The sequence below is a fragment of the Saccopteryx leptura genome, chromosome 1 (genome assembly GCF_036850995.1).
Source record: "Saccopteryx leptura isolate mSacLep1 chromosome 1, mSacLep1_pri_phased_curated, whole genome shotgun sequence".
Lineage (NCBI taxonomy): Eukaryota > Metazoa > Chordata > Mammalia > Chiroptera > Emballonuridae > Saccopteryx > Saccopteryx leptura.
Genome location: NC_089503.1, coordinates 139,912,292 through 139,927,754, shown reverse-complemented (window position 1 = coordinate 139,927,754; position 15,463 = coordinate 139,912,292). Strand labels below are relative to the sequence as shown.

The following is a 15,463-nucleotide window of genomic DNA, read 5'->3' as shown; positions in this document are numbered from 1 at the left end:
TTGCTTTCTTATATGTGCCTTGACTAGGGGGCTATAGCAGAGTGAGTGACCCTTTGCCCAAACCAGCAATCTTGGACACAAGCCAGCAACCTTGGGCTTCAAGCCAGTGACCTTTGGGCTCAAGCCAGCAACCATGGGGTCATGTCTATGATCCCACGCTCAAGCCAGTGACCCAACACTCAAGGTGGTGAGCCCACGCTCAATGCAGATGAACCTGTGCTCAAGCTGGTGACCTCGGTTTTTAACCTGGGTCCTCCGCACCCCAGTCCAATGCTCTGTCCACTATGCCACTACCAGGTCAGGCATTAACAGAGTTAGTGTCCAGAAGACACTTGGATGAAGGAGGTGAACTTGCACCCTGAAACTATTACTAAGCAAACTTTCTATACCCAGTTAACTGTGATGTAAAATAACATTATTAACTACAATTACCTCATAAGATTGTTGATGGAGATTCAATAAATAATACATCTTAAGACTTCTGAATAGTGTGCCACAGAGTAGGCATTTACTAAATGCTTCATAAATTCTAAGTCGCTGTTGTCTTTCTTAATATTTTTATTATGCTGACTCTTAGAGTGTTTATCACAAAAAAAGAGTAGATCAGAAATTTTATAAAATGTTTTCCAAGTTTGTCATCAAACAGTAATATTCCCCTATTGGACCTTTTACTTCTCTTCTACTTAGGAGAGCCATTACAAGAGAGTTAAAAGTAGGATTTTTGTTTTAAATGAATGGCTCTCATAACTCTTATGCTACCTTTGTTTGTTAATTTGAGGCTTTTTTATGTACCCGTGCTTTTCTTTGAAATATCACATCCTCTTATGCTTCTATACAGTTTCTTTCTTCCATGTAGGATGGCTTTTTCCCAATTATTTTTAACATATGACCTTTTCCTGCCTGTCCCCATGGCTTTACTTGGCTTTATTCTTAATAGTTACCCCAGCCCCATCCCGATGTCCTTTTTCCTCACCAGTTCAATCCCTACAATATCTCGTAATGTCACAAAGGTTAAGTGTTAATAATATTTTTATTATAATACACTCAAGATTTGCTTCCAGAGGAAATGTTTCCCTAACTAATCACATGAAACATTGATTCTTCACTTTTATACAACATTTATGGGCAACCTGTAACCTGCCGTCATACACTTATTGCTTGAAATGGGGCTGTTGTTTTTCTATTTGTATCTTGTTTCTCCAACTAGATTGAAAGCCATGCTTGGATGAACTTTTAGGTGGTTGATGCTTTACAAATTCTAAGGTTTTTATGTGAAAAATTATAGATAGAGTTAAAATTATTTGTATTATTTTTTGGGAAGGAAGGAAGAGAAAGGAGAAGCATCAACTCATAGTTACGTCACTTTACTTGTTCATTGACTGCTTTCTCATATGTGCCTTGACCAGGGGGCTCCAGCAGAGTGAGTGACCCCTTGCTCAAGCCAGCGACCGTGGGCTTCAAGCCAGTGACCTTGGGATCATGTCTATTATCCCATGCTCAGGCCAGTGACCTCAGGGTTTCAAACCTGGGACTTCAGCATCCCAGGTTGACACTCTCTCCAATCCATCTAACCACCAGTCAGACTATTGGTATTTTTTTTAAATTGATAATATTTACTTAAAAACTAGTCTTGCTGCATGGCAGAGCCATTCTCAACTTTAGTCTTTGTGTGGAATTCCCTGAAAATGGCTAGAAGAGGAAAGCATTAGCTTACCATGAAACAAAAGGCGGAAAGTGTATCTTTACCAATATCATGCACAATGTAGCCTATGGTTCATAGTTATTTTGCATTAAAACAAAGGTAAGAAGGGTAATTCGGTAAGCAGAATTATTAGGTTTGGCATTGCAGCTTTATATATATTTTTAAGCTATTTTAAAAAAGACTTTTTATGTATTCATTTTAGAGGAGAGAGAGAAAGAGAGAGAATGGGGGAGCAGGAAGCATCAACTCACATATGGGCCGTGACCAGGCAAGCCCAGGGTTTTGAACCAACAACCTCTGTGTTCTAGGTTGACACTTTATCCACTGTACCACCACAGGTTGGCTGCAGCATCATATTTTAATGTGCAGAAAAATGTTTTAAAATCCAGGGCTTATAACAGAGTGTAGCCCTGCTGTCCCTATTTTCAGAATCTGAGGCTTTGGACTTGATATGGTAGAAATTTGAACCACAGTATATAGGAAGTATTGATGACCATGCACATATTTGCACATTGTGGTCTATTATTTTTACACATGCCTCAAGGGGCTGTTTGCAATGTACTGACCTCAGAAAACTGTATCAAGTACATGTAGAAGTCTTAGGGAAGGTGGTAAAAAGGATATCCAACAGTGTCTGTGACATACTCCTCATTTATTCACAATTAATAATTTTATCTAATTACTTGCTCTGTTCTTCCATATTTAAAGAGGATGTTCCTTGGCCAGTGTTTCAAAAGCAGTAGCTTTGTGTTTTAGGTACGATAGCTGCAGAACTCCGAAAGATACATCAAATATTATTGATCAAACACTGTGGGATGTTATACTTTTATTTCTTTATGAGCTTAACTATTGAATTTAGGATGGCCCTGTGGTATTTGGCATCTGGACCTCGCTAGATTGGCAAGATTTTCTTCCTAAAAAATTCTGGTGGAAATAGCATTCCAAATTTTTAAAAACAAATAATTCTCTTTTTACCTTCCCAACATCCTTCTCTCTCCTCTACCTAACATGTACATGTTTTGAAACAAATTACTATTTTTTTTCCTGTGATGTTAAAGATGAAATGTGATTCCTATTAAGTCCAAATTCCTTGAGTTTGAAGGTGTTTAAACTTGAGGCCTAGCATTCTGCCCAGTTCATCCCATGCCTTTAAATATGGTTTTTGTCAGAGCTAGACAGTAAACAGAGTAGGAGGGATCCAAACCACAATTAATAGTGCTGAATGTCATGTTACAAACCTGCCTCTTGATTCCTTAAAATAAAGAGCTGGGAGTAGCCGTGGCAACTGTACCTCAAGGACTGCTACCAAAAAAGATTTTATGTATTAGTTTCTTCTCCTAGTTTTTATATGTGTTTATAAGGAGATACCTGATGGATTGATCGCAAAGTGGACTCTGACATGCGACTGAGTGTAAAGTTATATGGAAACTATCTAACACTTAACTTTGTTTAAATGACTTCAGTTATTTCTGCTGTGGCTAAGATTACAATTCAGACACTTCAGTCTGAATGCTGGTTGTAAAACAGTAAAGCGAATGCCAGAATTATAGCCACAGAATAAGGCAGTGAGCTAATGTGATGGAGTTCAAGCAATTTTAATTTTCAGGACATTGTCCCTTGGTTTTGGAAATTTTCAACAATGGTTCCATTTATGATTTTATTTTATTTTAGCCATGTCCTTTGGGGGCCCGAGATTTTCGAGAGAAACAGTGTGCAGACTTTGACAATATGCCTTTCCGTGGAAAGTTTTATAACTGGAAACCCTATACTGGAGGTAATGTATAAGCCGGCAGAGCATTCATCATGCTTGAGAGCTTTGCAATCATAAAGGAATATATAAATACATACAAACACATACGCACATTCCTACACACACTAGTAAGATTTAGTTTTTATAAACCAAAACAGCATTTTATAAACCGAAAATGCTGATAGTATGCTAAAGGTCTCATGTTTTAGTTTCCCTGTACTAAAGTTTATATGTTAGTACAAATGATCAGAAATTATTTTTTGAAAAACTTAATTTTATTTAACAGTGTAATAAGGCTCGATATAAAACTAAATAATATTTTGAGTTCCTGACTTCCTTGAGGTATATGGACATTATATTATAATTGTTAATAATCAGGTTGTATTTAGAGTTACCACACTAAAAACAAATTATAATAATATAAATCAAGTCAAAGAGGCCAGAAGAATCTGTGTTCTTTCTTGGGAAAAGGCTAAGGATCTTTCTATATTATTATTCTTTAACGTTGGAAAACATTTTTGCTCTTTAATTTGGGTGTGTGTCAAACAACAATTGTTTAGTAAAAGCACAAGAAGTTTTCTATGTTCCTAAAATACAAACTAAATTTTGTTAAAGTTTTGTCTTGCAAAAGTTGAATGTATGTTTAAATTTTTTGCTTATTTTAACATTTTTGAAAATTTTTCAACATAGAGCAATATTGATATAATTTTACAGTGACAAATGTATACCTCCCACCAATATTCTACCATTAACATTTTAGTATACATTTTTTATCACATGTCTAGTCATTTCTCTATTTATCAATCTATCCCTTTTCTGGATGCATTTCAAATTAAACTGTAGCCATTAATAATATCCTTTTCTATAAATATATAAGCATGTATAGTATTAACCACAGTTCAATATTTATTTACTTTTTTTTAAGGTAAGAATATGTACATTAAAATGAAATGCACAAATCTTAACTTGGACTTGCCCTGAGTTATAAAAATGCATACGCCTATAAAACCATATGGAGATAACAGAACATATGCAGAATCCTCCTAGTCCTTACCAATCAATAGTGACCTCTACCTACTTGTTCTAAGAGGGAACTAATGTTCTGATGTTTTTTCTTACCATAGATTAGTTTTGTCTATTCCAGAACTTCATAGAAATGAAATTATGTCATATTTACTCTTTTGTGCAAGGCTTCTTTAAGCCTAATATTTAAAAAGTCCATCCACATTGTTGTATGTATAAGTAAGTAGTCCATTCCTTTTTATTGCTAAGCAGTATTCTATTATAATAACCAGTTTGCTTTTCCATCCTGCTATTGATGGACACCTGGAGTGTTTCTAGTTTACAGTTGTTATGAATATGCTGTGAACATTTGCATATGCATATTTTTATGGGCATATGTCATTATTTCTCTTGGGTAAACAATTAGTAGTAAAACTGCTAGGTAATAAGATAGGTGTGAGTTTAGTTTTAAAAGAAACTATCAGATATTTTTCCAAAGTGATTGTACCACATCCCACTCCCACTAGCAATGTGTGAGTTCTGTTTGTTCCATGTCCTTGCCAAAATTTGATGTTTTTAATTATCTGGTGGGTGTATAATGGTGTCTCAATGTTCTTTTAATTTGCATTTATGACTATTGATTATGTTAAACATGTTTTCATGTGTTTACTGACCATTTACATACCTTTTTTGGTAAAGTGTTCAAATATTTTGCCTATTTGATGTTTTATTTTTTTATTCTTGAGTGAAAGTAATTTATCACTTAAGTTTTACAAGTATCTTCTCACGGTCTGTGGCTTTCTGTTATTTTTTAAATGGTGTTTTAGATCAGTATAGGATTTTAATTTTGATAAATTCTAATTTTTCAAGGTTTTTGTTTTCTGTGCCCTGTCTTTAAAATCTTTGCCTTCTTTAACTCAAGATGATATTTTCTTCTAAAAGCCATGTTTTTGATCATTACATTTAGATGAACAATCTAAAAATAATTTAAGGGTATGGTGTACATTTGTAGTGTATTAATAAACTCTATTTTGTATCTTCAATCTACTTGTCAACCGTATGTTAGAGCCTACCTGAGTTAATTACTGTAACTGTATTGTCTTGAACACAGGTAGCATAAGTTCCTCCAAATTTTATATTTTTATAAAGAATTATTTGGATATTCTAAGTACTTTTTAAAAAAGATTTTATTTATTAATTTTAGAGAGAGAGGAGAGAGAGAGAAGGGGGGTGAGAGGAGCAGGAAGTATCAACTCGTAGTTGCTTTTCATATGTACCTTTACAGGTTTTGAACAGGCGACCTCAGCATTCTAGGTTGATGCTTTATCCACTGCTCCACCACAGGTCAGGCTTTTAAGTACTTCTAAGCATTTCCAAATAAATTATAAAATTTGTTGTTAATTTCTACAGAAAATACATGTTGGACTTATGCTTTTTATCAAGGTTGAACATGGAGAATTGATAAATTCTAATATTGAATGTTCCTATTTATGAACATGGTATATATATCCCTATGTATTTTTGTTTCCTTTAATTTTTCTTAGCCATGTTTTTTAGTTTTAGGTGTAAGGTCTTGGACATTTTTTGTTAAGTTTATTTCTGCATAAATTATATGTTTTGACATTATTATATATAAAAGCTTTAAATATTTCATTTTTTAATTGTTAACTCTAGTGCAGGGATCCCCAAACTTTTTACACAGAGGGCCAGTTCACTGTCCCTCAGACCATTGGAGGGCCAGACTATAAAAAAAACTATGAACAAATCCCTATGCACACTGCACATATCTTATTTTAAAGTAAAAAAACAGAATGCGAACAAATACAATATTTAAAATAAAGACCAAGTAAATTTAAATCAACAAACTGACCAGTATTTCAATGGGAACTATGCTCCTCTCACTGACCACCAATGAAAGAGGTGCCCCTTCCAGAAGTGCGGCGGGGGCCGGATAAATGGCCTCAGGGGGCCGCATGTGGCCCGCGGGCCATAGTTTGGGGACCCCTGCTCTAGTGTATAAAAATAAAATGGATGTTAATATATTTACTTTGTATTCAGTTACCTTAGGATTTTCTTGCTAAATTGTCATGTTATTTGGTAATAGGGACTATCTATTTTAATCTTTACACTTATTTCATTTTCTTGTCTTAATGTACTGGCTTGGTCCTTCAGTACAGTTTGTGCATGTGTTAACTTTATGTGATTTTCTTCTTCATTCTATTAATATGGTAAATTACTTGATAAATTTTATAATGTCAAACAACCTTTTATTCCTAGGATAAAACCTATGTAGTGATGATTTATTATCCTTTTATATGTTATTGGATTTAATTGCTAATATTTTATTAAGAATATTTGCATCTATGTTTATAAGGAAAACTAATTTCTAAATTTTATTTTTTTCATGTCTTTGACAATTTTTGGTACCAGAGTTATACTGACTTCCTGGAATAGAGTTCTTATTTATTTTGAAAAAGTTTGGTATTATTTCATCCTTGGAATAAATTTCACTGGTAAAGCCATGTAAGCTTGTTATTTTCTTTGTGAAAAAAAATTATTATCAATTCAACTCCTTTAACAGATAAAAGAACTATTTATATTTTTAAAATTTTATGTGAGTTTTCAAATTCATGTCTTTAATAAATTTGTTATATCCATGTCCAACTTATTGACAGAAAACTGATCATAACATTTTCTTATTATCCTGTTTAATATTGCAGGATCTGCAATGTTGTATGCTCTTTCATTTCTGATATCCATAATATGTATTTTCTCTCTTTTCTTGATCAGTTTTTTTGAGGTTTTCAGAGAATCAACTTTTAGCTTTAGTAATTTTCTATGTTACTGTGTTTTTCCTCTTTTATTAATATTTGCTTATATATTATTTCCTTTTTTATTGTGGGTTTAGTTTGCTTTTCTGCATTCCCCAAATTTGAGGTTTTTATTTCCTTAAGTTTAAAACATTTTCTTATTTACATTGTTATTTCTTCTTTGACCCATGGGTTATTTAGAACTGTTATTGTTATTTTGAAAAATTTTACATATTCTAGATTTTAAATTACTGATTTTTAACTTTATTATGGTTAGAGAATACTCTGTATGATTAAAATTTTTTAACTTAATTGAAATCTGTTTTATTACACAGCTATTATCCATGTTGGTGAATATTCTGTGTATACTTGAAAAAGATGTGTTTTGTGAAATTGTTGGATATAGTATTCTATAAATATTCAGGAGGTCAAGTTAGCTTATAGTGTTATTCAAATCTTTTATATTCTTTCTGATTTTTTTGTTTTAGTTCTATTAATTATTGAGGGAAGTATATTAAAATCTTGAACTATTAGATTTGGGGTTTTTAAAATAAGTTTTATTTTCTGTATTTTGAATTACTTTTATTAGGTACAAATACATTTGGGATTGTTTTATCTTACTGTAGGAAGAGAAAAAGTGTCTGAAATAATTCAAAAATTTAATAATAATTATCACCTAGATAATTGTGTGTGGAATAAATTAATTCTACTTCATAATAACCTTTAACCAAAGGTAATTAGTAGTGTGACCTTTCTTTTAGAGAATAATCTAATATCCCTTCTTGAAATAATAGCAGTACTTGGCTCTGGCCAGTTGGCTCAGTAGTAGAGCGTCAGCCTGGCATGTGGATGTCCTGGGTTTGATTCCCACTTGGGCACACAGGAGAGGCAACTATCTGCTTCTCTACCCCAGCCCCTCCTCTCTCTTTCTTTCTTCCCCTTCTGCAGCCATGGTTTGATTGGAGCGAGTTGGCCCCAGGTGCTGAGGATGACTCCATAGCCTCTACCTCAGGTGCTAAGAAGAGCTCAGTTGCTGAGCAACAGAGCAACGTGCTAGATGGGCTGAGCATTGCTCCCTAGTGGGCTTGCCAGGTGGATCCTGATCAGGGCGCATATGGGAGTCTGTCTCTGCCTCCCCTCCTCTTGCTGAATTTAAAAAAAGAAATAATAGCAGTACCTCTTTTGAAAACTCTTAGCAGAGGAAGCTAAATACATCTTCAGCAGTGAAAAAAGAGGAAATTGATTCCTAGTATTATCATGTAATACAGTGGGATAAGGAATGCAACCACAGCAATTATTCAATATATGTCTTGGCTATCAAATACTACCTTACACAATTAATATAGTATTAAAATTGAGTAAATAAAAGACTAGTGTTATCTTTTGAAAGCCTGTTACATAAAAAGCTACATTAAATTTCAAAGCATTACAATAAAAAATTGGAAAAGAACCATATTGGGTAGTAATGAAAAAATCTCCGTAATATTCATAGAAATTTAGGACAGTTTTATTTATGAGAATCTTATAAAAATAGATATCAATACCATGATGATCATCCGTTCAGAAAGAAATTATTTTGTTTATTACTCATTATTTCTGTGCTCAAGACAGCAAAATGTATCATTAACCTAAGCTTAATAATAACCTTATAAATCATACAGAAGTTACATAGCCTACAGACAAAGAAAATGGAAGAAAACATGAACTTAGGTCAGTGAGTGTAAACTGGCAGTTCAGGAAAAGTTTTTTACTTACATACATGTTTTAACCTCCACAGTATTTTTGAAAACTTGAATGAGTTGCCAAGAACAATTTACATTTCAAAAGCCTAAGTTTTCTCCTGAAAAAAACTCCACAAAAAATGACAACAAAAAAACAAAAAAAAACCCCACAAAAAACCCAGGATGTCTGACAATAGTGGGCCATCATCTTGCATGGTTACAATCAACTATGACAGTGCTCTCCTTTAATGTTCTGTGTCTGAGTTACCGTTGTCTTCACCAACAAGTTGGCTTCTTTCGTTTACTTCACATACCTTCACTCTGCACCAACCTGGTTTCTACCTTCACTGAGACCTAGGCGTGTCTGTCATTTCTTCTTTCCGCCTATTTTCTTTATTAGAAATGGTTTGCTTTATTTCAAAGAGAAATTTTATCAGCGTAATTAGAATATGACCAAAGTGTTTTCAACTTCATGAAATGAAGATTCAACAGACAGTATTCTTCAGTCACATTTTAAATGATCAGTTACCTATTTATAAATTGTTTTGTCATGTACTGTTTTGAATAAAATATATTTATTGCTATTTTTCCAATATGCAATGAGGTTACAATATGTACTCTATTTGGTGTTTTAAATTGCTCCTGTTCATGTCTATATTTTATATGAACCTTAAAAAATACAAATTTCAATGACAACATGAAAATACTTGTTATATACATTTATTTATGAAATAAAATTAGATATTATTTTAACTATTAAATTTTGATGCTATAATTAATTTTAACTTTGACTTGTAAATCTGATAACAATTTATCTCCATGGCAAAACCATGTTCATGGAATATGATATATTTTAAAAGGTAAAAATAATTTTATATTACAACTAACATAGGCTTGCAGAAATAACAGAGTTTTTGTATCAGCTTAGCTAACCAGTTACATATGTTTCAGGAATTCTTTTTTGTCATGTTAGGTTATTGTCTCAAGCCTCCTTAAACTTTATTTCCTTAGTCTGTTTTTAAAAATAGCTTTAATTTCATTTAGTTTTTTCAACATTCAGGTAACTCTACTGTGATCCCTTTTGACCCAAAATATATTTTAAATATATATTGGAAGCACTAAATTTTGAAAATTTTAAAACCTCTTGGTAGGACCTTCAGTAAGTTGCATAAACAATGAAAATAAACATGAAATTTTAGCAAAGGAGAAAAGAAACCTATACATCTATGAATATAGTCAGGGCAAGATGTCTCTGTGAATTGTAAATTTGCTATGGATAATATTGAATCACTGTTTCTTAGGAGAACCACTCCATTTATTTCTTTTTTTTACTATATTTGTTCAGGTGGGGTAAAACCTTGTGCGTTAAACTGCTTGGCTGAAGGTTACAATTTCTACACTGAACGGGCCCCCGCAGTGATTGATGGGACTCAGTGCAATGCCGATTCATTGGATATCTGTATCAATGGAGAATGCAAGGTTGCTCACATGATCGATTTTACTTCTTTTTGTTGGAGTTTTGAGAGTGTTTTTCCTCAGATAATAGCTGCCTATTACTACCAAGCTCAGTTTTAATAAAAGAGCTATATTTTAGAGAAATTCAATTTCCAGTAAGGATGACTATACATATATAGTTGAAGGTAGAATGACCCATTGATATTCAAGCATCATACAAATGTGATTTATTCGGGTGTTCTACCTATGTTTATAGTGATTGCTACAGCTAATAAAATATTAAGATTCTGTTCCGTTTAAAAAACAGGATGATAGGAAAAGAGGGGATGAGGATTCAGCTCTTACTACTTATTTGGCTACCGTATGTCCAAATTGGAAGATTATTTGATGTATTTCGTAGCATGATTTTTCTTCAGAGTTGTGAAGAAAGTATGCTTTTTGTACTTTGTCTCCTTTTAAAGCATTTACAGTAGTTTTTATTATAGAGTTAGACTTTATCTTATTAAAGAATTTACTCTAGAGAATTAGCCAGACTAGTTGGAAGCTGTAGGAGCAAATTTATGCTCTTTTGCAAGACTTGTGTATGAATCTTACCATGATAAGAAAAGCCACAAAAAAAACCACTGTTCTCAATTTTTCTTTGTTTTTGTTTTACTTTAAGATGTACAATACTAAGTCCCAGAAACTGAGAAAGAAGAGTTTTTAAATACCTTCTTTTATACTTAATCTCATAATTTCTTGCAGAAATTTCTGGCTTTCAGGCTACTGGCCTCTAAATGTATCTGATGGTCCAGTGTGTGCATGTGTTTAATTGAAAAAAAATTTACTTTTGTGACAATATTAAAATTCTTTTTAGATAACAAAGACTTAGGTACAAGTTTTATTCAGAGATGACAGGCTTGGTATCACTAGCTAAATGTCAAATATACAAATTTAAATACCAAAAATATATAAGAATCCATGTTTCTATGATTAAATGAAAAACCAAAAAGTAGAATTTATGGCACTTATATTCAGCTGGTGGATACAGGTATTCATTTTTAAAGATTTACCAAGTCATGAATTCCACAATTAATCCTTGACACTAACAATTGGCTATCCAAAAGAGCCAGAGGTTTAGAAAGGGCAAACTACCAGCTCAGTCAGGACTCTTGCTGTTATAAACCTGTATAAGAGTAAGTGCCATTTTTCTTTGTTCTCCCATTTCTTGTTTTAGGGTATAAGAGCCCATTGCTATCAAAGTATAATATTTTAAGAATTGAAGCATGGTGTCTATAGATGAAGGAAAAAAATCTATGATAGAAATAAAACATACATTCCTAGGGAACTAGATTTTGTTCTTTAAAGTTATGTGTTGAGAAATGTTAGCTACAACTTACTGGAGAGCAACAGTAAAAGCTGAAAGAGAAGAGTGTTTCCTGTTTTGGTTTCCTTTATTGGAAAACCAAGTAAATGAATAAGCTATATTTATTTAATTAGTAAGAATTCCTCTTTTTGACACACTAAATATTCTTCTCTGTTTTCAGCATGTAGGTTGTGATAACATTTTGGGATCCGATGCTAGGGAGGATAGATGTCGAGTCTGTGGAGGGGACGGAAGCACATGTGATGCCATTGAAGGGTTCTTCAATGAATCGTTGCCCAGAGGAGGTGAGTGTGAAGACAGAACTCTTCCTTACCAAACATTAGATCTTTCCCCTCACCCTTGTTTTAAAATTTCTTGATTTGCTTATTCCCAGCATTGCTTTCAGTCCTTCAAATGTGGCTTCATGTAGGATATTTCAAGTAAATATTATATCCTTTCTATTTGGCTTCATTTTGCCCTGTTTATTTATTTTTAATTTTTATTTATTTATTTATTTTTGTGATTGACAGAGAGAGAGATACAGAGAGAGGGATAAAGAGGGACAGACAGACAAGAAGGGAGAGAGATCAGAAGCATCAGCTCTTCGTTGCGGTGCCTTATTGTTGTTCATTGATTGCTTTCTCATATGTGCTGTGACGGTGGGGGGAGGGAGGCTACCAGAGAGCTAGTGAACCTTTGCTCAAACCAGCGACCTTGGGTTCAATCTATTGACCTTGGGCTTCAAGCCAAGCTGGTGAGCCCACGCTCAAACCAGATGAGCCTGCACTCAAGCTGGTGACCTTGGGGTTTCAAACCTGGGTCCTCTGTGTCCCAGTTCGATGCTCTAGCCACTGCGCCACTGCCTGGTCAGGCTGCCCTATTTCTTTAAAATGGGAATTCCCATAGAGTATTGATGTGAGACCCATGGTTGAGAAAAAGAAAATGAACCAATATTTTACATTTTGAGACTTTAAAGCTATCATGAGACAATTTTAGAGAAAAAGAGAAAAATATTCTAGAGGTATTCGTTAACTCAAAGGGGAATTTGCATATACTTTGTAATTTGTAAAGTGAAAAGTAAAAAGAAGCATAAATAAGGAAACATTTTATTGAATGGTTACTAAGCACTCTTTTTCTGACTGAGGCTGAGAATCTACTTATACTATTTTCCAGGCTACATGGAAGTTGTGCAGATACCAAGAGGCTCTGTTCATATTGAAGTCAGAGAAGTTGCTGTGTCAAAGAACTACATTGGTGAGTAGCATATTTTACTAGGTTTTAATAATTAACAAGGAAAGACAGCCCAGTATCATAAAGGAAAAAATAAAGCACGTTGAGATATGGAGTACTTTCAAGCTAAAATGAAGATCTGAGTTTTTAGGACCACATGTGAGAACTAAATACAAAAATTAGTAATTTATAGCTTACTCTTTGCTGGGTTAGTCATTTGATTTTTAAAATTAATGTTATTGGAGTATAATTTGTATATAATAAAGTACATCCATTAAAGTGTACAGTTCAAAGATTGCTGACAATTGCATATATGTAGTATATATATACTACAACCGAAGTATAGACCATTTCTAACTCTAAAACATTCTCTTACTTGTCTTTGCAGTCATGACTACCCCCCTTTAGCCTTAGCTTCGGGCAAATATTGATCTTTGGTCTGACTTATATTTAATGTTATTTTTCTAGAATTTCACATAAATGGGCTTTTATTTTTTTTTAACTCAACATAGTACTGTATTTTTGAGATTCATTTATATTGTTGAGTATATCTCAAGTTCAGTCTTTGACCATAATGAATAAAGCTTCTTTGAACATTTATGGACAGCTTTATGTGGACAAATATTTTCATCTCTCCTAGATAAAAGCCTAGGAGTGAAATAACTAGGTTATATAAACACATGTTTAACTTTATAAGAAATTACTAAATTGTTTTTCCAAACTGGTTGTATTATTTGTATTCACACTGTTGTAAAGTAGCTAAATCACAAATCTGTGGATGTTTGTAGAGGCATGTTGTTCAAATTAAGTTTTTGAAAAGTGTTATTAAAGGAGGAAATTTATTAAATATGTCAGCCGCATATGGCTGACACAGGGCAACAGACCCAAATTGTGCAGCCCCCCCAAACAGTTCAGGGGCTGTTTATATACTCCTAATTATACATGGGAAGGGAGAAAACCTGACATTATGGCATAAGTTTATACCTTTTGTTTAGAGATACATATATTAATTACATATTTTTAGGAGGGGAGGGGTGGTTCCCATGGGTACAAATGCTTGCAAATGATCCATCAGCCTAGGAAAAGATTTAATACTTTTCTCCCTACACCTGCTAGCCATTGACCCTTCCCCCATAGGTATGGAGGAAGGTCAGGGAATCCAAGACTCCTTCCTCTTTCTGCATTTACAACACAATGTCATCTTGGTCTTATGCTAAGCACACAAGCATAGAAATCACACTTACAAAATCGCTCTGTATGCCTAGCCCAAATTAATAAAATGTTCTTTAAATTTCCTAAAATATTAATATTAATTCTGTAGCTTTTGGCACTTTACAACAACACCAGAATTATAGAAGAGTTCCAAATGTTCCACATCCTTTTAAAAATTGCCAGTCTTCCTAATTTTATCCATACAGATATCTTTTTTCTGTGTGAAGTGTCTAAACAAATTATTTAGCTTATTGTGAAGCCAGTGGCCACGGCCACCATCACTGCCGCCCAGCCCATGCAGGTTTGCATTGGATTCGGACAATCGGTAAAGAAACAAAGGAACCAAAAACTGGTGGGCCATCATCTTTAATCCTAGCTTGCACCCGGCAGGAAGTAAAAACACACACTGGGCTCCAAAACCCACTCAATCAGTGCTCACAAAGCTACTGACTTATCCGAATTTTCCTAGAATCAAAGATTTCTAGCTCACCAGATTATTCACCTCTGTTTCCCATCTCCTTCCTTCTCTCTGCACAAACTGGCTTTTCCTTCAGCACTCCACCATCTTGGCTGCTTCTCCTGGCTTCCTTCAGGTGGCCTTTCTCTGCTCTCCTCTCTAATGCTAATCTCAGGAACAGAGAGAGCAAGCTCCTGGTCTGCCCCACTTTATAGTGCAGAAATAAAAACTTAATTCAATATACAAAATAGGGAAGTCTCTGATACAAAGTCCACCCCACATCAAAAAGGGTGGGAAAGGCTTAGTCCCAAAACCAAGCCCCAGGCTACAAGGATCCTGCTTGCCCACAGCCTGCCCCCAACACACATTAATACAATCACGCCCATCCCAAGCAATCACCAGGGCGAGGAACTTCCATGTTGGCAGCGCCATCTTTAACAAAGTGAGCATAATATATTTAATCTGCCCAACACTTATTTAAAACTTTTAAATTAAATTGAGTCCTTTATGTATTCTATATAAATCTTTGTTCAAATACATGTTTTATGAATAGTTTCTCCCAGTCACTGGCTTATTTCCTGTTCTGGATGGTGTCTTCTAATTTTCATACAATCCAGTTTATTAAGGCTTTTATGCTTTGTGCTTTCATGCCCTACCTTAGAAATTCTGCCTACCCCAAGGTTGCAAGTGTCATCTTCAATGTGTCCTTAAGAAATTATAGTTTTAGCTTTTGCATTTAAGTACCATATATGATCTGTTTTGAGTTTTTATATAAGGTA

The 15,463-nt window shown here is 34.0% G+C and overlaps 1 protein-coding gene across 1 annotated transcript in view; it reads left to right on the top strand.

Annotated features, from left to right (window-relative positions):
• Positions 1 to 15,463, top strand: part of ADAMTS6 (ADAM metallopeptidase with thrombospondin type 1 motif 6) — a 255,927-nt gene that overhangs the window by 170,630 nt on the left and 69,834 nt on the right. The window contains exons 14-17 of the mRNA XM_066375930.1: positions 3,374 to 3,476; positions 10,331 to 10,464; positions 11,967 to 12,090; positions 12,959 to 13,039. Coding sequence (XP_066232027.1) covers positions 3,374 to 3,476; positions 10,331 to 10,464; positions 11,967 to 12,090; positions 12,959 to 13,039 — 442 coding nt within the window. The remainder of the gene's footprint in view (positions 1 to 3,373; positions 3,477 to 10,330; positions 10,465 to 11,966; positions 12,091 to 12,958; positions 13,040 to 15,463) is intronic.